We start from the raw sequence: 21,787 nt of genomic DNA on the forward strand, positions 1-21,787 counted from the left end.
TACAGCTAAAAATACAGGGTCGGACCAACATGCAGCAAGCTATTAAATCCGGGAGCCCCGTAGACTTCATATTCAGGCCAGTTACCTTGCTTTCAGCTGAGCCAGATTAGTCTGCCACGCCACATTGGTATCGGTTCTCTTCGTGACTGGATGTATGAATGAACAATGGGTAAGGTATCTGGGCATTTGATACAGCCACGTATTAGGTCTCTATATCTGTTATTACGTCTGTCGTTTCGGAACATTCCACACTGCTAACCCGAGGCAGTAATCATACTCGAGCCCGCCATCAGACAAGGCCCGACGGAACCCAAGTCCCAGTAATATGCCTAGCAATGCCGCATAGTCCTTCTTAAGAACATCTGATAGTAATTCTGAGGGAAGACACTTGCAACAAATATACAAAAGAAAACAGTCCAACGCATCTGTCTTCTGGAGTCCACCAAACTGTCTGGCAAATGGCATGGAGCGTATGACATTCGTAATATGCCACGAAATCCGCTGGGGAAGGAAGCGATTATAGCTCAAAGATAGCACCGTGCCACCCGCGATTGTATAGACATTCGAATATTCCCAAATATGCAATATCGTCCAGGCGAATTGTTCAAAAGTCCTGATGATGAGTCGGTCGGCCACAAACGAGAATATCCAAGGCGAAAGGGCAAGTGACCGAACAACGACACGAAGACTGTTCCGACAATGGTAAGATACGCGTTGGAGGATCCTTGCCCATCCTTTCTTAAGGTCTTGCAATTTTTCACTCCAGGGATCAGACTCCGCATCCCAGCCATGATATATCATATCGGGGCCTCGTTGTGGTGTGATTCCTTCAACTTGTACGCCTTCTTGTTTCACTGATGCTAGAATAATCGTCTTCTCGAAGCGGTACTCGCAGCGACAGCTTGTAATATAATTAGCTTCAGGCCTCCTTGTCCAAAATGGAAACCCTAAAGATTTACGGCTGTGCCATGAGCTTGCAAGAGAGACGTTGTTATAAAAGTCTCCTTCCAAGTGTTCCGAGTCATACAGACGGAGACCTGAGTTCTTGACAAATGAGCAGGACGCCTTAAAATCAGATTCTCCAGGAGACAATTCCACGACGATTCTTATGACCAAAGGATCAACCCCGTTGGTTGAGCTCGTGAGCAGAACCATCACCATCTCCTCAAATTCTCCCTCGCTCCCAGGGGTTCCTGCCATGACGATCCTCATATCAGATTGGGGTCTCGAGTTTGGTGGAAAGACTTCTGAGATATAGAAGTTCTCAGGAAGGTCCTTCAAGAATACTGTGTAGCTGGGAGACTCGGTTATACTACTTGCAAAAGAGAAACTCGGGAGTAGGTTAACTGAGCTCAATGGCCATGCTGACCAGTAACGATAATTCAGATTACATAATGGCTTCTTGCGTCGCACGTAGAGACCATCTCGACTACTTTCCAGCGGGATAGCAATCATAGTCGTAGGGTCTTGCTTTGTCCTGCATTGTAGCAACCCATATCTCCCGTGCGTGAAGCTGTCGCTTGAAATTGGCATCTCGATGCGAAGGCCTTTGTTGGTTATTTGGAATGGCGGAGTCGGCGTTCCCACACTGCAAGGGATGAAATCTTTGCATTCCGAAAATGCAGCTGGAGAAATAGCTAAGACTCCCGATTCTTCTGGGTCGTCCTCTTGAAGTGACCAAGCCAACAAAGTTTGATCATCCGAATGCTTCATGATCTCTTCTTGCAATCGCAAAAATGCGTTCGGGCCCTCGCCATAGAGTAGAGGCATATTGATACCAAAGATGCCTAGCAGACTATATGCTGTATCTTCGATCCTAGTTGTTTCCCGTTTCGAAGCCCAGCTCATCCTTTCAGCAATGCTTGCTGAATAGAGCCTAGACTGCAGAACACCACCTCCGGAAGCGTTGCGTTCATTCGCAATGAGTGGAGCTGTTAGGAAGGTCTGATCTATGCCCGTAATTTGTGTAATCAGATCGTCGATGTTGTCCCGTTCAGACATAAAGTTCCAATCATCGTAGAGAAAAATGAGCCTTGACGGCGCTAACAGTTCTTGAAGGGTCCAACCTCGTTCAAACCAACGGCTCTTTGCAAATGCAGATTTCGGCTGGTGAATATCTGTGTCTGGTGGTACATCAGCTAGATAGGTAAAGCACACTTTAGAGCGTTGGTACCAACTCATCATCGAGTTGATAGCTTCTGATAGTTCTGCACTACTAGTCTTGTCGATACAGCAGGTATCGACCCAGGCATATTCAAGATCATACTGTAGAGCCATCTCGCATGTTTTTCTGATTTTCTCGAAACCTGATCGCTCTGTGCCTTCTTTCTTCTGCATGTCCTGTAAAGTAACTTCTTGTCCCGCAACCCACGTATGGGAAAGAATCGCATATTCCGGGACGTTTTGATCCATGAACTCCTCCACTTTGAGTGTTATTGCATTTAATAACCGCATTGTGAATTTCGAGATAAGCCAGAGCTCACTTTGCAAATATGTCTCAATGTCAAGGAAAACGGTGAAGTTTGTAAATTGCATTTTGTAAATAAGATCCTGATCATATCATACTCAGCCGCACTTGTTCAGCACCCATGCATTCAGCTAATAACGTGGTCCAAGGAGATTGGGCCACAGAACAGGCTGCGGGCTGTGCCAGGTCACGTGTCGCTTCAATTTCATCTCCGAATATGATGGACTTTCAGATTATAGCAAGCACGAGTACATAGGTACCTGAGTCTATGTTTGCTTGCCGGCAATACCTGATCCTCGCTTACGGCCAACATTCCACATTGATCATCGCGTATAATTTCCGACGAAGCCTTCTCGTGCGCCAACGTACTGGTGTTGACCAAATTTGCATAAAGTGACGAATTGAGTTGCATATGCCAAGCAACGGCACAATGGATGTACCGGGCCGGAAGTTCCTACAGCTGAGATGCATAGCCCCCACGGTGAAAGTAGGCAGGCCAAAGTCCAGCTGAACTACCCACGCCCACTGAGTATCATGAGTAGTATGGAAATGCGGGTATAGGAAGCGTAGCATCCGAAACTGGCGTGTTTGTGCTTATCATTATTGTTGTTTGTTCATTCTTAGTGGTCTGCGGTGATTGCTGGATCAAGAAGGTCGTTGGCATGAACTTGGCACAGCATTCTATATTACGTTCACAACTTGGCATAAGCCAACATAGTCTATCACCAGCTTGGCGAACAAGAAAAGCAATATCTGCCGCCTAGGTCCTGGAAACTCACAGTAATTCACTGATATTGAGTCTGAGAAGTGAGACACAGGGTCACGTATCTCCCGTGAAGAGGACAATGTGGAGTGATTTGGCCGTTACTGCAGGACCAAGACAATACACAAGAAGCTGAGCGGGGAGTAAGTGACGAGGGCAGACAAACGACATATTGTTGTCAAGGTTGGGCATAAAGGAGCGGGAAGAATAGAGTCAAAAAATGTATAAATGGAGAACCATCCCACGACCTGAATAAAATCTCTTCTATCTCAACAACAAGCCAATTCACTCATCAATCATCACTTCTTTACATACCCCAAGTTACTATCCAAACATCAAGATGCTCTTCCAATATCTTATCCCCAGCTTACTGGCTACCACCGCCGTTGCTGTCCCCGTCGCGGACATTGGAGAATCTGAGGACAACATGGTGCTCTTCAAGCGCGACGATGTCCTCGATGCTCGGGACCTTGAGCTCGCCGACATCCATGGTGTTAACGTTACTGAGAGTAAGCCCCTCTAGTCACCCTCTTGATTAATAAAATGATTCTGATTGACGTACAGTGTTCAAGCACTCCATGTTCAAGCGCGACGATGGAGACCACATTGTGGTCTGGGTTGCCCGTGACTTTGTTGAGCACCAAGACGAGGGCGTCAGCAAACGCCAGACCGCCCGCCCAGGCGACAAAAGTGGTTTCTATCGCGACGTGATTTCTGACTATTGCCGTGATCATAAAAGGCAGAATCACGCAGGGCCCAATGGACCTTACTCGGGGGGTGTACAGGCCATGTATGACTGGGCTCGAGGTCACGCAGGTGGCAGCTGGCCTCTTGACATCACCTGGAAAAATCTCGTCCTCGCTGGCTCAAACAAGGGAGCCAATGCTATCTACAGGGCAAAGACTGTTAGCGGTCCCAGAGATACAGCTATCGGCACTCAGGACGTGAGAAATGATGCGGACTGGACTCGGAATAGGGCGCAGCAATTCAGTGGCCGCGGATGGAGGGCGTCTTCCAAAGGAGGGGAGACTTGCCTCTTGAACTCGCGTATTAACTACGAGATCATCAAAACTGATTATCGCCTCTAAGTTATTGGTGGCAAGGGCAACCGAAAATTAGTTCTTCTGTCTCCACGGGTCTGTCTCTGGTCATAGCTAGTCTCCAGCGTATTATTAGGCATCTTTCTGATACACATAAATAAACAGACGCTCTAGGTTCATGAAATGGTAAGTGTGAGGATATTTAATGATATGCGCTGCAAACGGGGTCTGTACTGACTGGGCGGTATGGCAATGGATCAAGGTTTCGCCAGCCATGACTTCTGTGATAGAGTCTACGCTGCGGGCCTTCTATGGACTCTCATCTTCCATCAACTTTGAGTCCAAAAGCTTATGTCTTTGCAGGCACAGCCTGAGCCCCAACCTTAGTGAAGCTTCTTGACAATTCTTTTTTATTAAGTTCAGACATGGCTTCCGTCAAGTATAAATAACCGCTCCACCCCAACTTCTAAATCTTCCCCCAACAAACACATCAACTTCACAACCCTTTAAAACCGCCTCAGATAATCTCTGCAAATTTTCGCCATGACGCAGAAAATACCGACAACGCGACCAAAGGTCATCTTCTTTGATCTAGATGGGACTCTCTTTGACGACAACCACTCCCTCCAATGCGCGATTACTGAAGCTCGCCAGACGATCAACATTCCCGATACCCTTTCTATTGAAAAACTCACAACTTCCTACTTGATTGCCCGTAACATAGCCTACAATTTATCTCTCCATAGCCACTTCACGGAGGAAGAGATAAGAGAGAAAAAGATTCACCGTTTCTTTTCGTTGATTGGTCTCAGGGACTATGGCGATAAAGAAGTCGAAGCATTCGGTGCCACGTACAAGAAAGCATATCGAAGTTCCCGAAGAGCTACTCCCGGAACGATAGAGACGTTGATAAAACTCCGGGAGATGGGATACAAAATTGCCATCATAACCAACGGATCAAAAGACTCCCAGCAGGAGAAGATCGACGAGATCGGAATTGCGCACTTGGTCGACCGTCTTTTCGCTTCCTGTGAACTTGGGTGGGAGAAGCCGGATTCACGAATTTTTCACCATGCAATGAGCGAGTACGACATCACACCTGAAATGCTGAAAGGGAAGGGTAGGCCGTACATGGTCGGCGATGACATGGATCGTGATGTCCACGGCGCCATGGATTCTGGAATGGATGCTATCATTTATTTACCTGCTTGTGCGGGAGCAGCACCAGGATTGTCGACATCTTTACCGGTTATCCACGACAACATGACTCAGCTATTGGACATCATTAAGAAGGACCGACGCGGTGGTAGGAAGAATGGTCGTGCCAAACGCTGGGGACTCTTTTGTTTCTAACCGAGTCGAGACACAAATGGGTATCCGGCCGTAGAATTTGAATTTCAAACAGTTTGTAGGTTTACGCCTGCATTTAATACATTAATGAAGTGCCTGCCTATTAAATTCTATGGTATATCCATCCTTTGTGACGCTCAGGGAGATCCAATTGCACTCACCAACTACCAAAAGGGCTTGGCTGCATACAACGCCACATCACCGCCACCAATAGTAACAAGTCAGCTCAGCTGCCCAACAGAGAATAAAACTATCTCGGCTTGGATGAGCGCTTATCTTTTCATTTTCCCCGCTTGCCTACTCCTCTCAGTCAAAGTATGTCCGTTTAGCCTTTGATCTTATCAAAATGAGGCTCATCAAAGCTAAAGATTTGGTTGAAACTCAGTGTATCTCCTTTAGAGAATTCTATGGAGATCTGCCAGAATACGCCATCCTTTCACACACCTGGGAGGGTGATGGAGAAGTCACCTTCCAAGACTGCAATACCAAGTCTTCCAAATCAAAAATAGGATACGAGAAGATCACCAAGACGTGTGAGCTAGCCCTCGCAGACAAAATTCAGTATGTATGGGTGGACACTTGCTGTATCGATAAGTCCAGCAGCGCCGAACTCACAGAAGCTATCAACTCTATGTTCCTCTGGTATCAAAAAGCCAAATTCTGTTATGTGTATCTATCCGATAAGGTTGAACAGTTTCCATTGGCGAAATGCAGGTGGTTCACCCGTGGGTGGACATTGCAGGAACTGATTGCCCCTACGTCCATATCATTCTACAACCAAGCATGGGACTTTATCGGCTCTAAACGGAGTCTCTTGGGCTCTCTTTCGGACATCACGTCCATTGAACAGGAGTTTCTAAGTCACCTAGCTCCGATCTCCTCTGCCTGCATCGCTAAGCGACTTTCGTGGGCTGCAAACCGACAGACTACTCGTATAGAGGACATGGCGTACTGTTTACTTGGTATATGCAACATCAACATGCCCATGTTATATGGAGAGGGTGAGAACGCATTTCGGCGTCTTCAAGAAGAAATCATCAGAACAACGTATGATTTAAGTCTTCTTGCATGGACGCCACCTTTTTCCACGTCAGAGGAGTACTGTGGGTTTCTCGCCACTTCAGTAAAGCATTTCGCTTCGTGCTCAAAGATGTACTCGGTGGCAAACTCTCTTCTGGATGAAGGCGAGATGAGCATATCGAACAAAGGTCTCAGACTCCGCGTCCGAGTGTACTTGCTCGATTATTCCGAACTTAGCTATCCTGGACTCGAGGATATTACGTATCGATATGTTCTGGAACTGGACTGTATGGCTCCCGGCTACGAGGGGGAATTCTTGACCATACCCATGCGCAAAATTGGTCCAAATGCGTTTGTGAGAGCGCGGGGCTTCGAGGAAGACCGAGCCATCCGCAAATTGACAGCTTCTACTTCTTTTTGCCTAGTCCCAGCAGTTGCAGGCGGCAGTATATTCCACACTGTCACTCTTCTCACGAAACTACCTGAACGAAGAATACAGCGACCTTTGTTAAAGGCAAAACACTCTGATCTTGTCTCATACAGCCGTTTCACAATGGTCACAATCGAGCTGCCACCTGAAATAGCAATTGTCTCTAGTACCGAGCTGCCCAATAAGTTCTGGGACATGGAGGATAGCGTATTCTTTGGCCCTTATGGGTCTTATCAGAATTGGGGTGCGTTCGTGCTAAACACGAAATCTTTGTTTCTCTGCTTCTGGCATAAGGGCGCGACAGAGTGGGCTCTCAAGGGAACACTACTTGATATGAGGAGCTCCGGTGTATATGCATTATGGAAGGATCTTTTTCTCTCGGCGGATCAGTTGGGATATCAACAGCCGGTTGTTCAGAACTTTTTGAACAATGCACAAAGCGAGATGAAGACTTCTATTGAAACCAAGAACGAGGGACGGAACATCAAATTGTCTTTCACCGTTTTCCGGAAGGATAATCCGAGTTTATGTAGTGGACCACGATGGAGGGTTGTTTTTCGAGAAGACGTTGTAAAATCAGCGCCTTAAGCGTTGCGTGTATGAGAACGGGGATCTTCAAGACTGAGATGGTATGCCTAATGGACTTCATATTCCAAGCAGGTAGTCACCAGATGCACAAGATTTATACCGTATTTTAATCTATTGTTGTTCATATATTAATACATATGTATCCGAAGTAGGCGTAATATAGAACTCAAGACATGCCTGCGTCTTGCGACAGGATAACCACATGATCAAATCAATTGATGAGTGGCTTACCCACGGAACTTCATAGCGATCTTGGATCGCTTGCCTTGACCTTTTCCATACAAAGCAGGGCCAGGAATCTGCCAGCTGTCACCTTGATTGTCATAGACGGAGAAACCAAAGAGTTGCGAGTCTGAAGTGCTGTAAATCTCAGAAGCGACAACGCCAGAACCGGACAGATCATCGCTACCAGAGCCAGTAACCTCAATGTTACCACACTGCATGTAGAACTCAGGCTCGGAGAGATGAGCACGGTGAAGAGCAATGAGCTCGTTGCGGATAACGTACTTTCCAGGTGCGATGGAGGAGGGAATTGTAGCAGAGTTGACACCGCCATTCTCACGGAGCTTGTCAGTAGCCCAGACACCTTCAGTGTTGGCAGGACCAGAGACAAGACCCTCTTCAGCGATCTTGGTCCACTTGAGCTGGGTCTTGTCTACAGAAGTGCAGTCGCCGTTGCAAGGGGCGATGTAGGTGATGACAGGACCACGATGAGACTCGGCCCAGCCGTTGGGGTTGATCTCCTTGTCGTCGGATGTCCAGAAGAAGGAGGCTTTGGAACCAGCTGCGACCTTGCCGTAGTTCTTGGAAGCCTCAGCATCACGACGGCAGACAAAGTCAGGGCTGGAGATGTCCATCTCTGGGCCTTCATCTTCTGTAGAGAAGCTCCATCCGATGGCGTTGGGGTCAGGGGATGGGTTCCAGCGGCTGAAGCCCTGGTAGTTGGTGCCATCGAGAGTGAAGGTGTTGAGATAGCCGTGGGCAGCGACATTGGAGGCCAGAAGGGCGGCGCTGAGCATGAGGTATCGAGACATGATGAAGTAGTTATTGACTTGAAATGGTAAAGTTGGAAATATGTAAGGAGTGTATTTGTTTGAATGAAAGTTGTGGAGTCACTTGTCAAAAGTGCCCTAGAAATGAATGAAAAGAAGAATGAATGAAGTTGTGCTTGATCGACCAGAAGCCAACTGAGGAGACGACACTCCTTTTTAAACAAGACTCAACAAACCCCAGTCCACATAACTAACATGAAGGATTCATTCCGCCAAGACCTAAAAGTTTTAAGTTATCAAACGGATCGACATCCCTGCGAAGATTATGAACAAAACCCCTGGCCTAGTTTAATCCTGCGATATCCTATCACAGTCAAAAGTCTAACCGCCAAGTTTTCAATGACAGAACACTAGTCATTAAAATCGGATAAGCATGTCTTTAAGGATGCTTCACTGGAAGCCAGATTGGGAATCTTTTGTCGATCTTGGGTTGAGAATTGCCTAGTCAGGTCCCATGGCCAATACGCGCTGGGTGGTGTCGTAAGCGCCCTGGCTTCTAGTTTCTTGGCATGGAATTCAGGGTGACAACGTGGTTTGATGTCAAACATCGGCAGTTTACATGAGCCACTTTGTCCAAGATAGAGATTTATTCGAGCTGGATTGTGTTCTACTTGATGGAAGACAAACTCGTTGTCTCTTTCAATTCCCTGCTTCACAATACAATGATGTGTCAGCCAAGACACAAGACCCCACCTGGGAAATAAGCATAACAGATAGTCATCCATCAGGATCTAAAAGGATCCAAGTGATTTGATGCGATTCATGCATCATCCGGTTATCGCGGTGAAAGGATTTCTGGAAGCAAACACAGCCACCACAACCTTGTTTCAACTTCCTGGTGATCATCGATCAGGATGTGACGAATCTGTACTAGTCTAGAGCCAAGCCTCAGCAGCCCACATTCCGGGATATGGCATTGTTTCATCTGATTTTTCAGCTGTTTCAAAAAGGAAACAATGCATACTGATGTGCATGGCATGATTGCGGCTGCGTCGGCTTGATGGTGAAATGCTTCAACGCATATATAATCACAGACGAAACATAAAGATCACAGCCCATCCACCCAAGGTTCAAGAATAAATCTCCTGCTAGAGTGACATGGGTTTAGCTCGGTTGGGAGAGCCCCAAATTGAGGCTTTGCGTAAGTCATGTGATTTGTCACGTGATAAAAGGGGTCCTCGGGTTTGCCTCGAATGTTTCAAAACCGCGTCGTCCAGAAACAAACAATCAGTATTTAGACAGCAAACAACACCTTAATAATAATACAAATTGTCGAAGGTGTTTCTTCTGACCCATCATGATGACTGATATACTTGAATTATCCCCTTGACCTTTTCTTACTCCTTGTTTAAATTACGCATTCATACCCCTATTCTGCCTTAGGGTAGATTGGTAATTGCACGTAAACATACTCTACTTATTCTGCTATTATTGAACAATTATAGATAGTTAGAATTTATTAAAGCATTTTGGTTCTCTTCGTAGTTTCCAATAGATGCATCGTATAAGTAAATTATTTGCAATTGACCGCAATGGATGTCCATTTCAATCTTGCAAAGATCTTTGTGAAGGGGAAAATAGAGAGAATGACATGGTGAAATCGCCACCTTACCACTGAGAATATGGTCCCCATTCCCCCACAAATATTCCATTAGTTCATCATCCAATACTAGCCTCGAAACTATGCATATTAGTCTGAATTTGGAAAGTCGGCATTTTCGTGCAGATGTTTCCACAAATGAACACAAATGCCGTTCTCCTTCCCCCAAAGCTGTGAAGTTATAACCAGATGGAAGTTCCTCGTAATGCAACCATTCACATATGTTTACCCCCAATCTTATCATCTCACACGACCCAGAGTATCATCAGAGTGCCGCGCATCCGATATCCATCGAAATTGGACTAGATTCTGAAACTTGACAGAGCTGAGGAAAATTCTCATCCACCAATCAAACGGACCCTTGTATCGATCGGGGGTTAGCGTTGCCATCTCGACCCCAGGAAATTAATGACATGGTGGAGCGGAATCCGTTTAATCGTTGATAGTAACACGTTCTAGACGTTGACACGGGCCTTCATCACGGCTGTACGGCATCAAGACGTACGTTGTAATCGGTTTCATCACTTGTTGGCCAAAGATAAAAAGAGCTGAAATCCTCATCCAAGTAGTCTCTATCTTCAATATCATTCATTTCATCTCTTCCTTTCAATACTACACACTCTCTCATCTTAAACTGTTTCATCATGTTCTCTTCCATCCTTCTTGTCGGCGGCCTGGTTGCCTCAGCCTTTGCTCATCCCACCATTGAGCCCCGAGCCAGCTGCACTTTTACTGATGCCGCTTCTGCTATCAAGGGCAAGGCGAGCTGCTCAACCATTATTCTCAACAACATTGCTGTCCCTGCTGGTACTACCCTGGATCTCACCAAGCTCAAAGATAATACTCATGTAAGTCGTTCTGCTTTCCAAAAAATGAACTTTTTCTTACGCTATGTAGGTCATCTTCCAAGGAAAGACTACCTTTGGCTACAAGGAATGGGAAGGTCCCCTGATCTCCTTCACCGGAAACAACCTTCTCATCGAAGGTGCTTCTGGCCACTCCATCGACTGTGAAGGTCAACGCTGGTGGGATACAAAGGGCAGCAACGGTGGCAAGACCAAGCCCAAGTTCTTCAGCGCACACTCACTCAAGAACTCCAACATCAAGAGCCTGAACGTTCTCAACACTCCCGTTCAAGCTTTCAGCATCAACGGAGTCACTAACCTCGGTGTCTATAATGTCCACATGGACAACTCTCTGGGAGACACCAAGGGTGGACATAACACTGATGCCTTCGATGTCGGCTCCTCTACTGGTGTATACATCTCTGGCGCTGTCGTCAAGAACCAGGATGACTGCCTCGCCATTAACTCTGGTACCAACATCACCTTCACCGGTGGTAACTGCAGTGGTGGTCATGGTCTGTCCATCGGATCAGTTGGTGGACGTTCCGACAACGTCGTCAAGACTGTTCGCATTCTCAACTCATCCATCTCCAACTCCGACAACGGTGTTCGCATCAAGACCGTTTCTGGAGCTACTGGTTCCGTTTCCGACGTCAAGTACGATTCCATCACTCTTAGCAACATTGCCAAGTACGGTATTGTTATTGAGCAGGACTACCAGAACGGCTCTCCCACCGGTATCCCTACCACTGGTGTTCCCATCACTGATGTCACCATCAACAAGGTCACTGGTTCGGTCAAGTCCAGCGGCACCAATGTCTTCCTTCTCTGCGCCAACTGCAAGAACTGGACTTGGACCAACAACAAGGTTACCGGTGGTAAGAAGTCTGACAAGTGCAAGGGCATTCCTTCCGGAGGAGCTTCCTGTTAATTGATTTGACGGGAGCGAGAAGAGGTTGATGTTGGGAGATAGGGGAGTGTTTTACATATGTATATAATTGAGCTGGCTCTAGTAAATACGATTATCATTCTTTGAAATTGCGGGTGTTGGTTTTGTCGAGTGATCATATAGTGACGAATGCTGCTTGGTACTATATAACCCATATGTTGGCAAACTCTGGTACACAATGTCGGCGGGGCTCATGTTATTAACAGTAGCATGAGCACTTAGCCATTTGCCTCCCAGAGGTATTGCCCAAACTCTTGTGTTCGAAGGATATTTCATTCCTTTTTGCCTATGTTAGCGACAACTTTCCATTCGGTCATTCATGAATCCATGATGCTTTGAGGTTTTGATGGACAGAAACATTGATTGAACGGCGGACTCGAAATGCCAATCAGTGCTCGAGCTGACAACAAGTATCCCGTTTGGATGTGGCTGAGCTTGTTGTTTCAACCTAAGACTGAACTAGTCTACGTCATCAAATCATCCGTTCCCTTGTCAAAGACGGCCGAGAATGAAAATCTTGATCAATCATCACGTTGACGCGTGAAAGGGGCCATGTATTGACATGGAATAGAAGTCAAAGTATTCATTAATTTGTGCAATGCCTGCTCCAAGAGACCCAGAATACCTACGTACTCGGCGTGAGCCTAAACCCCGCAAACCCCCTACGCCACCAGCGCCGAGGTGGATTGACCTAAACACCATCAGCTCTTGGATCAAAGCATGTAACGAGAATCATGGAGACCATTGCCAGAGAGCACGCCTGCACCACGAAACACAAGGACTGCCGAATTGGTTAATTCATGTATCAGAGAAACGCATAGTGCCCTTTCAGCCTGGCTGCCGCTATGTTGCTCTCAGCTACGTCTGGGGAAGGTCTACGGGCCATGATTTACAATTGCTGTTAAGCAACCTTGAATCATTTCAAGAAAATAACTCACTGGAAAATATGTGGGAAGAGGTGCCTGCTACAATTCAACATGCGGTGGAATTAGTACGCCTCATTGGCGAAGAGTACATCTGGGTCGATCGTCTTTGCATTGTGCAAGATGATTATGAGACGAAGCAAGAACAAATCAGTCAAATGGCGTTTATATACGGCAATGCTTACTTCACAATCGTTGCTACAGCAGCCTACAGCGCTGAAGAAGGATTGAGAGGGATCAAGGACGTTTCTCCCTCGATGTATCAAAATGTCTGGCCGGAAAGGGCAAACATGGACCACTACGGCCTTGTGGCATGGTCACCATGGAATGAGCGAGGATGGACATTGCAAGAACTAGTGTTCTCACAGAGATCGCTCTTCTTTCACAAAAATGAGTTGACTTGGGAATGCCATTGTGCAATATGGCATGAGCGGATGCAACTTACAGATATTGGTGAAACAAATTGCCTTGGGACACATAACCCGAATGCTCGTGGCTTCCGCTACTCTACTTGGCCAGATCTACATGAATTCCATCAGTTGGCAACCAGTTATAGTCGCAGACAATTATCATTCTCGAGCGACATCCTCCCAGCTTTCGCTGGTATCACGACAGCTTTGGCACACTCTTTCCCAGGTGGGTTCCTGTTTGGCCTGCCTGAAGTTGCGTTTGATGTTACTCTTCTATGGAGATCATCCGGCCCGGCATCTCAGAATTCGAAAGTAGGCGAAGCGTCCGTTCCTAGCTGGTCCTGGATGGTTTGCCTCGACCAGAAGATCTCCGCAGATCTTTCGCCCTGGGCAAGCGGCTTTTCATACCTGGCAGGCTCTTCCTCTGATCGGGCGGTGGAACAGGGCGGCAGACGAACTTATGCGCCGCTTCACGTTGCTTATCAACAAGAGTGGAATTCTCGATGGAACCGAAAGCGTCCTCCATCGGGCGTATTGGATGGATTGGTTACTGAGTCAATTTGCTCGTGGTATGTCAAAGAAGAGACAGGTGACAGACTCATCTCAAATGACCTCGACGAGTTCAAAGATTGCTGTCGTAACGATAACTCTGAGCTACCTCCAGGTTGGGAAAGAGACGGTGATCTGTTCTCGCATCCATTCGATCCACAGCGCAGATTCAAGTACCCGATTCCTTTAGTAACTAACGAAGGGGAGGTTTTCATCGAAAAAGACTTTTCTTTCGTGATAACAACCCAGGCGGAGAGGGCATTCTTCTACAATATCCCCGAATCATACGGACAAGCGGTGAATGGACTTGAAGGAGAAGCAGTCGTCAATCTTTGCAACAGCGAGCAAATCTGGGTCGGTTGTCTACGCGTTCAGACCCGAACAATACTGTGGCGACTCTTAACCAAGAAAGTCGAGTGCGAGTTGGTAGCAATATCTAAAGGATATATCGACTCAAGTGCGGGTGGTTGGTCTCGGCTAGACGAACAAGATGCATTGAAAAGTCGAGAACTGGAGAAGTATGAGTTCTATAACGTCCTGTTCATTGAGTGGAGGGATGGCATCGCTTATCGGCAAGGCATTGGACGCGTGGATAAATCGGCCTGGGAAGCTGAGCCTCGTCAGATGATCGATTTATTGTTGGCATAAATATGTTTCTTATCAAGTCTGCAACGATGCGAAACCTTTTATACTCGGATGTATCTGAATAATGGGATTGTGTCTGCTTCAAGACCTACATCTTCACGTATTTCAGCTAATTGATTCTTGTATCCTGCTGTGAGGTTCTACCGTCCCTTTTTCCGGTGTAGGTAATTGAGGCATGGCACCCACCCGGAGCATTCTTGGAATCGACCCTCGGATAAATAAGACGACTATAGGTCATTTGGGTCTTATTATCAAGCTATCAACAAAATCGCTGTAGATCTACCTCACGTAAGATTTTAGACTAGCCCAATAGCGTCTTGCGCGTCTAGCTACGTACTTCAAAAGTTGCCGCTTATTATACAGCACCAATCAAAGATACTCCCCAGGATCCGTAGGATTTGGATAAGCCGGTATTATAAATATGCCACCATTTCCGGCGGGAAATCCCCCGATCAACCCAAGTCAATCAACCAAGATTCACTATGATGAGTCGTGCTAGTGTCGCCGTAATCGGTGCCGGTATATACCCAGGCCAAGCAATAAGAAGAACGCAACGCTGACATATCTGAAGGACCAACCGGCATCACTATGCTCAAGCAGCTACTTCAAGACGGATTCAACGCTACTCTATTCGAAAGGCGAAGTCAGGTGGGTGGGCTATGGGCTTACGACGCAAAGCACGGTTGGACGTCAGCTTTGGAATCAACGAGTGCAAATATTAGCAAATACACATGTGGATTTACGGACTATCCTATACCAGACAGTAAGATGCCGACGGAGAAAAGCATGTATCGGTCGCTAATCCCTGGCAGAGTATCCGGTCCATTTGAGTACATGGGACTTTCAAGAATTTATGCAAGGCTACGCCGAACACTTTGGACTTTTAAAACGCATCACATTTGATACCAGTGTCAAGGTTGTAAATCGCAACAAGGAAGACAACGGATGGGATATACAGGTTGAGAATGTTGGGAGTGGACAAATAGAAACGCACCATTTCGATAAGGTTGCTTTTTGCCATGGCTATCAGACAATGAGAAAGATGCCAGTCTTTCCTGGTCAACAGGATTACAAAGGGGAAATCATGCATGCACAGCAATATCGAAGGTCTGTATTCCACAGAGAGATATTCACAAAGGTACTGACTGCCAGATAACAGCCCCGAAGCCTTCAAAGACAAGACAGTGGTGATCCTCGGCTTGGCCACCACGACAGATGAAATCGCACCCCAAGTAGTGTCTGTGGCCAAAAAGGTTTACATCTCCCACAGAAGCGGACAAATTATCGTCAAGCGGTTTCGAAAAGGAACACCCGCCGATCTCTTAGTTTCATGGAGGCGCCGCGTGATAAGTCAGTGGATCGCTAGAAAATTTCCAAACGCGTGGAGATTCTTAGCGAACACAATAGCCAAGTTACTATCGTCACAAATGGCCGGCATGAAACTCGACCCAGCGTGGCGCCTCAAAGAATTCAAGGATCTCACATTAAGTCTGCCTGGACTAATCGAGCATGTTCTTCCACTTCTAAGGGATGGGAGTGTGACGAGTTTACATGGAATCAAGCGGTTTACGGGTGGAAAGTCAATCGAGTTTGAGGATGGAACGATAATCGACGACGTTGATAGTGTTATCTTCACTACTGGCTATCAAGGCGATTTTTCCCTAGCACCATTTGTCGAGCAGAGTATCCCAAAGTCACCCAACTACGAAGGTCCTGCTATTCATCGTTTGTACATGAACGTCTTCCCACCAAAATATGCAGACAGTTGTGTTATGCTCTGCTACTCAGCATATGGTAAAAACAATGGTTTTTCTTTTAGCGACGTCATGAACATGGCTATCTCGAACATATGGCGTGGAGTAAGCGATCTACCTACGTACAACCAGATGGAAGAATGGGTCGATGATCATCACGGATGGCTAGCGTCAAATTGGGCACGAGAACCAACTGTAGATCTAAGCATGGTCAAACAGTACGAATTCCAGCCATGGATGCATAGAAAAGCTGGAACTGGGATGGAGAATCTGGGCTGGGGATGGCCAGGTTGGAAGTTTTGGTGGGAGGATCGAAAGATGTACAATCTGATGAATCACGGTGTTGAGACAGCGCATATGTTTCGGTATTTTGACACAGGTAAGAGAAGCACATGGGATGGAGCGAGGGATGAGATCATACGGCAGAACAGAATTGTGAAGGAGAACTTTGGAGGGAAACGTAACAAGACGAGAAGCGAGTAGAATTTGTCGTTAATTTATTGTCTTTCATTTCGGCGAGAAGACCGACGAGTAGAGAGAGCATTGTTAGTGCTCGCGGGGAACCTGGCTAGCCTAAACCAAGCCTGTTTGCTTGTTAATTCAAGAGGCTGTAGTGACAACTGCCCCACAACCTAACCTGAATAAAGAAGGTGTTTAAGAAGCTCCCCCGCGGGGAAATATTTCCAGTGAATTGGGGGAAAAGTTAGAGGGTTGACTACCGGTAAAACTGGCGACGTTTACCGTAGACAGTCTTTGTCGGTGTACCTTGCGCCGAACCGAGGTCTTGGCAGCAGAAATAGTCGTATATAAACTGTCAAATCCATCCCAGTCTCTGATGAGGTAGTTGACAGGGCACTCCATAATGCATCTCCTTCGCATCTCTGTCGCCATCAAGGCATTCGGCATAGCTTTCCTCTCTGCCATTGCCAATGCCTCTTCCGATGCTCCTCGTGACTGGACCAGTCTAAAACTCCTCACCAAGGCCGCCGACTCACAAGTCCAAGGTGTTCTCGACAACAAGAATACATCTCTAACCGGCTCACCAAGATCCCTCACCCGCGCTGTCCGTCAATTGGTCGTACCGTTCCTATGGCCCAACTCGACATACTTCCACAATGAGACACTGGTGCCTCACATCGAGGAGATGCTCGAAGTCCTTCAGAAAGTTCAGCATGACGATGGTACATACACCGTCGGCAATCGCCACTCACCGCCTGATACTGGCTTCTTGATTGAAGACTTTGGTATTATGGTGCGCATTCTTGAAAAGGATGACCACAAGGCGTCGCAGCCTTTCGCGGATGTCATTCGTGGTCTTCTCGTCAAAGCTGGACCTGGTCTTGCCAAGGGCGGTATTCACACGCCTAACCACAGATGGAAGATTTGCAGCGCTCTGGCCCGTATTTCTAGCATCACCGAGAACGAAAGCTACGTCAAGGGGATTGATGAGTGGCTCGCAGAGGGAATCGACATCGACGCTGATGGCATTTACTCCGAGCGAAGCCCTAATTATTACTCGGCTGTGTCGAACCCTTCGCTCTTGACCGTTGCTCACGAGCTCAACTACACCGACCTAATCGACTACGTCCGCATGAACCTCGAGCTAGCCATCGAGCACGCGGAACCCAATGGCGAGATGGAGGTCATCCAAAGCCGTCGCCAAGATCAAGCCCAACCTCCTGTAGTCAACATGGGTAATTTCTACCCTCAATTCCGCGAGCTTGCTCTCCTCGACAACAACGGCCGTTTTGCTGCAATGGCTCGTCTGATCGAAGAACTCGTCGGTCCACAACTGGGTGATTTCCTGGCTAACTTGATGGAGCGTCCTGAACTCGCCGCTCAACTACCTGAATCAGAAGACCCATTCGTCGATTTCGAGAAGCACTACACTTCAGCTGGTCTCGTACGCTCACGACGTGGAAACCTGACAGTCTCTGCTTTCGGTGGTTCAGATTGGTACATCGATGGAAAGAAGGCAGACTTCTACAACCGTATGGGATCGGGTCTATCTACCAACCCAACCATGTTCCGCGCATGGAACGGAAAGGCTGTTCTTGAAGCCGTTCGTCTCAGCCCCAATTTCTTCAGCATGGGTCACTTCCGATCCAACGGAGTTAATGTGTCCGATGACGGTGTCATTAAGCTGGGAAGCGAGATCGAGGTTCCGTACTATCTCCCGATGCCATCTGAGCGTCGCGATGAGAATGGTACATACAAGCTATCTCGCTCTGTGGACGGTCGCTTCTACGCTATGCTTGACTTTGAGAACCGCCCAGCCAGCATGCGCCGTCTCAAGACAGAAGTTGAGATTAGCCCTACTAAGGCTGGTTACGACCTCAACTTCCAGGTCACTGGTGAGGATGATGTCGAGCTCACCTTTGAACTGACATTCCGAGAGGGTGGAAAGTTTAAGGGAGTTAAGGAATTCGTTGATAGTGACAACACCACTATTTATCGCCTTGCGGAAGGAAAGGGAGAGTACACCATGGGCGATGACAAGATTACTTTCGGACCTGGAAATGGTATGGGTGTGATTCAGAATGATGCTGGTGAGCAGTATAGCTGGCATGGAGGTAACTTGACTTTGGAGGGAAGTCATGTGTATATCACTGGTGTGACGCCTCTGAACTATACACTCAACCTGGGCTTTGCTTAGATTTGACTAGAGTAGAATTAATAGATCAATTTCTCTTGGTTAGCTTGTGTTGCTCCAAGTCTGGAACTGTGCCAGAAGATAGAAGTTGACTTTTGAGAGTCCCTACCCTCAGGGTATCAGAAAAATTGACCGCTGGAAATATAAGAGACGAAATTAGTGTGTCACTTTATGCCCCTTAGGTTACAGGTCTTAGACTACTTATTTTTATACCCTAAGACTTGGGAGGCCATTTTTTCTGCTACCCAGTAGCCTACCTTACATCTTCAGGCATATCACGGCGAACGTATTGAACAGCACGATGAAATCACACATTGAACTGTGCATATGGGTATCTAATGGATCTTGCATTATACTACATGAGTCTCTTTATCACATCTATCTTATTCGACGCCACTGCCTTACTTCTTAAGCTCAGCGATCATGATGTCGGCAGCCTTCTCAGCCACCATAAAGGTAGACACAGCGGTGAAAGTACCGGGAATGCGGGGGTAGACGGAAGCGTCAACGACACGCAGACCAGCAACACCGCGAACACGGAACTTGGAGTCAAGGACAGCCATCTTGTCGTCATCAGCACCAATGGGGCAGGTGGATGAAGCGTGGTGACCCCAGGTGTTATCCTTGATGTAGGTCTCAATGTCCTCCTGGGTCTTGACGTGGTCACCAGGGAGAGCCTCCTGGACCTTGACAGGCTGGCTGGCGATAGCCTTGCGGGCAAGCTCAACGGCCTCGTACATGGCCTGGAGATCCTTGTCGGAGTCACCGTTGCCAGTGTCGAAGTAGTTAAAGGTGATGTCGGGCATGTCCAGAGGGTCGGCGGAGCGGAGGAGGACGTTGCCAGCGGTGTTGCGGGGGTGAGCTTTGAGGATGGCCCAGGAGAACCAGTCGTGCTCGATGGTGGCGTTGACGGCGTACTGAGGGAAGTAACCACGGAAGTTGACGGGTCCACCGAAAGCAAAGATGTCGAAGTTGTCCTTCTCAGCAGTGGAAGACTTGTAGAACATGGTGGCAGCGAGACCGGAAGAGGAGTAGATACCGTGGTCACCGAGGACAGGGCTCCTCCAGCGGTCAAGGCAAGGGTCCTCATCAGTGAAGAGGCTGAAAGTGCAGCCGTCGAAAGCAGTGAAGTTCTCGGGAGTGTTACCCTGAACGCTGATCTCGTAGTGGTCCTGGAGGTTGGTACCGACACCGGGAAGATCGACAATGACGGGGATATCGAACTTCTTCAGCTCATCAGCAGGTCCGATGCCACTGAGCTTGAGGATCTGGGGAGTGTTGTAGACACCACCAGCGACAATGACCTCACGAGAAGCGGTAGCGTTACCAGCAACACCAGCAGCACCGGTGGAGAGAGGGCTGGCGCTGTAGAGGTGCTTGCCGTCAAGGAACTCAACACCAGTAGCACGGGGAGTATCCTCAGACTCGTCGATAATAACCTTGGTAACGTAGGAGTTGGTGCGGACATCGAGAGGGTATCGCTTGGTGCCGTTCTCGAACTTGGCATCGCGGACAGAGAGGATGAACTCGCGGGGTCCAACACGGCTGGCGGACTTGGTGGAGAGAGGGATTTGGTAGTAACCAGCCTTTTGGTCACGGGCGAGAGAGTCGGCGTTGGCATCGCCAGCAATGAGAGTCTCCATGGTGAGAAGCTCACCACTGACCTCGGAGAGGGCAGTGGCACCTCCGACAAGGAGGCTCATGAGCTGAGCATCACCAAGAGGGATGCTGAGAGGGGCATTCTCGGTGCTCAACCAGCCATCGTAACCGTGGCCGGGCTGGGCGGGGAGAAGGTGGTTGTTGTCCTCGGCCTTGACGAAGTACTTTCGCATGTTCTCAGCGGACCAAGAGTCATCACCAGTGAGAGAGGCAATGTACTCAAAGTCAGACTGGTGGGGGTACACAGCGATCAGAGCGTTGTGAGCAGTGCAGCCACCGAGAGCCTGAGTACGAGGGTACAGAGTACCCTTCATCTTGGCATCAGCGGGAGGGTTGAGACCAGTGTACTCTCCGTTGGGAGTGTCGTAGGTGGTCTTGAAGTCACGAGCCTGTCGCTTGTCGTCGGCGTAGTGCTTGACGAAGAAGTTCCAAGAGATCTCGGGGTCTTCGGAAGCGTTGGCCGAGTAGGCAGGGACGGTGTAGTTGGTGGTGGCGTAGTCATCACCAGCCTCGATGAGGAGAGTCTTGTGGCCAGCCATGGCGAGGCGAGCGGCCAGAGGACCACCACCAGCACCAGAGCCGACAACGATGTACTCGTAGCCAGTGAGGGCAACTGCATAGGCAGACAGGGGGGCGGCCAGAAGGCCGGTGAGGAAGGATTGTCTCATGGTGAATTAATTAATTAATCGAGATCCAGTAAACAAAAACTTAAACAAGGGAACTAAAGGAGTGGTTTCCCTGTAATGCGATAGGTCTAGTCGTCAAAGAAGGACTAAGGAAGGAATGACTGGTCAGAGATCGACTGATGACTGGAAAAAGAAAGTGGTAGACATGTCTTGGGTATTTAAACAGTTTGATATACCGGGAGTCCTGCATTCTCAGCCGAGACATCCATGCAGATTGTCGACGTCGGCAGTGCCCATATACCGAGGCTACGAACATCTGATTGCAGGCATATGCGATGGAACTGTGTCAAGGAGAGTCACACAAATTCCAGAAATAACAACTTCCAGAACCAATTACAGCTATAGCCAAGGAATTATACATGACTTTCTTGGATCTGCAGCGAAGATGTTGCAATTCGGCGCAA

General features: G+C 47.8%; 10 protein-coding genes across 10 annotated transcripts; 7 read left to right on the plus strand and 3 right to left on the minus strand.

Moving 5' to 3' along the window:
- Window positions 1-222: 222 nt before the first annotated feature.
- FSST1_012405 (uncharacterized protein) lies at window positions 223-2,454 on the minus strand (the record flags this gene model as incomplete). Its single annotated transcript, XM_083235627.1, has 1 exon — window positions 223-2,454. The coding sequence occupies one exon, from the start codon at window positions 2,452-2,454 to the stop codon at window positions 223-225; it is 2,232 nt and encodes a 743-aa protein (XP_083082101.1).
- A 1,116-nt stretch (window positions 2,455-3,570) lies between these two features.
- On the plus strand, window positions 3,571-4,318 carry FSST1_012406 (uncharacterized protein; the record flags this gene model as incomplete). Its single annotated transcript, XM_083235628.1, has 2 exons — window positions 3,571-3,739; window positions 3,795-4,318. The coding sequence occupies 2 exons, from the start codon at window positions 3,571-3,573 to the stop codon at window positions 4,316-4,318; spliced, it is 693 nt and encodes a 230-aa protein (XP_083082102.1).
- A 495-nt stretch (window positions 4,319-4,813) lies between these two features.
- On the plus strand, window positions 4,814-5,623 carry FSST1_012407 (HAD family hydrolase; the record flags this gene model as incomplete). The annotated part of the gene is made up of 1 exon (XM_083235629.1): window positions 4,814-5,623. One exon carries the CDS (start codon window positions 4,814-4,816, stop codon window positions 5,621-5,623), a length of 810 nt encoding a protein of 269 aa, XP_083082103.1.
- Window positions 5,624-5,966: 343 nt separating this feature from the next.
- On the plus strand, window positions 5,967-7,658 carry FSST1_012408 (heterokaryon incompatibility protein-domain-containing protein; the record flags this gene model as incomplete). Its single annotated transcript, XM_083235631.1, has 1 exon — window positions 5,967-7,658. The coding sequence occupies one exon, from the start codon at window positions 5,967-5,969 to the stop codon at window positions 7,656-7,658; it is 1,692 nt and encodes a 563-aa protein (XP_083082104.1).
- A 227-nt stretch (window positions 7,659-7,885) lies between these two features.
- Window positions 7,886-8,692, minus strand: FSST1_012409 (lytic polysaccharide monooxygenase auxiliary activity family 9 protein; the record flags this gene model as incomplete). The annotated part of the gene is made up of 1 exon (XM_083235632.1): window positions 7,886-8,692. The coding sequence occupies one exon, from the start codon at window positions 8,690-8,692 to the stop codon at window positions 7,886-7,888; it is 807 nt and encodes a 268-aa protein (XP_083082105.1).
- A 2,262-nt stretch (window positions 8,693-10,954) lies between these two features.
- FSST1_012410 (endo-polygalacturonase) lies at window positions 10,955-12,086 on the plus strand (the record flags this gene model as incomplete). The annotated part of the gene is made up of 2 exons (XM_083235633.1): window positions 10,955-11,158; window positions 11,208-12,086. 2 exons carry the CDS (start codon window positions 10,955-10,957, stop codon window positions 12,084-12,086), a joined length of 1,083 nt encoding a protein of 360 aa, XP_083082106.1.
- Window positions 12,087-12,702: 616 nt separating this feature from the next.
- FSST1_012411 (HET domain-containing protein) lies at window positions 12,703-14,634 on the plus strand (the record flags this gene model as incomplete). The annotated part of the gene is made up of 1 exon (XM_083235634.1): window positions 12,703-14,634. One exon carries the CDS (start codon window positions 12,703-12,705, stop codon window positions 14,632-14,634), a length of 1,932 nt encoding a protein of 643 aa, XP_083082107.1.
- Window positions 14,635-15,113: 479 nt separating this feature from the next.
- FSST1_012412 (flavin monooxygenase-like protein) lies at window positions 15,114-16,868 on the plus strand (the record flags this gene model as incomplete). Its single annotated transcript, XM_083235635.1, has 4 exons — window positions 15,114-15,150; window positions 15,203-15,394; window positions 15,444-15,738; window positions 15,791-16,868. The coding sequence occupies 4 exons, from the start codon at window positions 15,114-15,116 to the stop codon at window positions 16,866-16,868; spliced, it is 1,602 nt and encodes a 533-aa protein (XP_083082108.1).
- A 379-nt stretch (window positions 16,869-17,247) lies between these two features.
- Window positions 17,248-19,041, plus strand: FSST1_012413 (uncharacterized protein; the record flags this gene model as incomplete). Its single annotated transcript, XM_083235636.1, has 1 exon — window positions 17,248-19,041. The coding sequence occupies one exon, from the start codon at window positions 17,248-17,250 to the stop codon at window positions 19,039-19,041; it is 1,794 nt and encodes a 597-aa protein (XP_083082109.1).
- A 398-nt stretch (window positions 19,042-19,439) lies between these two features.
- On the minus strand, window positions 19,440-21,365 carry FSST1_012414 (GMC family oxidoreductase; the record flags this gene model as incomplete). The annotated part of the gene is made up of 1 exon (XM_083235637.1): window positions 19,440-21,365. The coding sequence occupies one exon, from the start codon at window positions 21,363-21,365 to the stop codon at window positions 19,440-19,442; it is 1,926 nt and encodes a 641-aa protein (XP_083082110.1).
- Between the last annotated feature and the right edge of the window lie 422 nt (window positions 21,366-21,787).

The sequence above is a fragment of the Fusarium sambucinum genome, chromosome III, assembly GCF_050947815.1.
Source record: "Fusarium sambucinum isolate potato_lamoka chromosome III, whole genome shotgun sequence".
Lineage (NCBI taxonomy): Eukaryota > Fungi > Ascomycota > Sordariomycetes > Hypocreales > Nectriaceae > Fusarium > Fusarium sambucinum.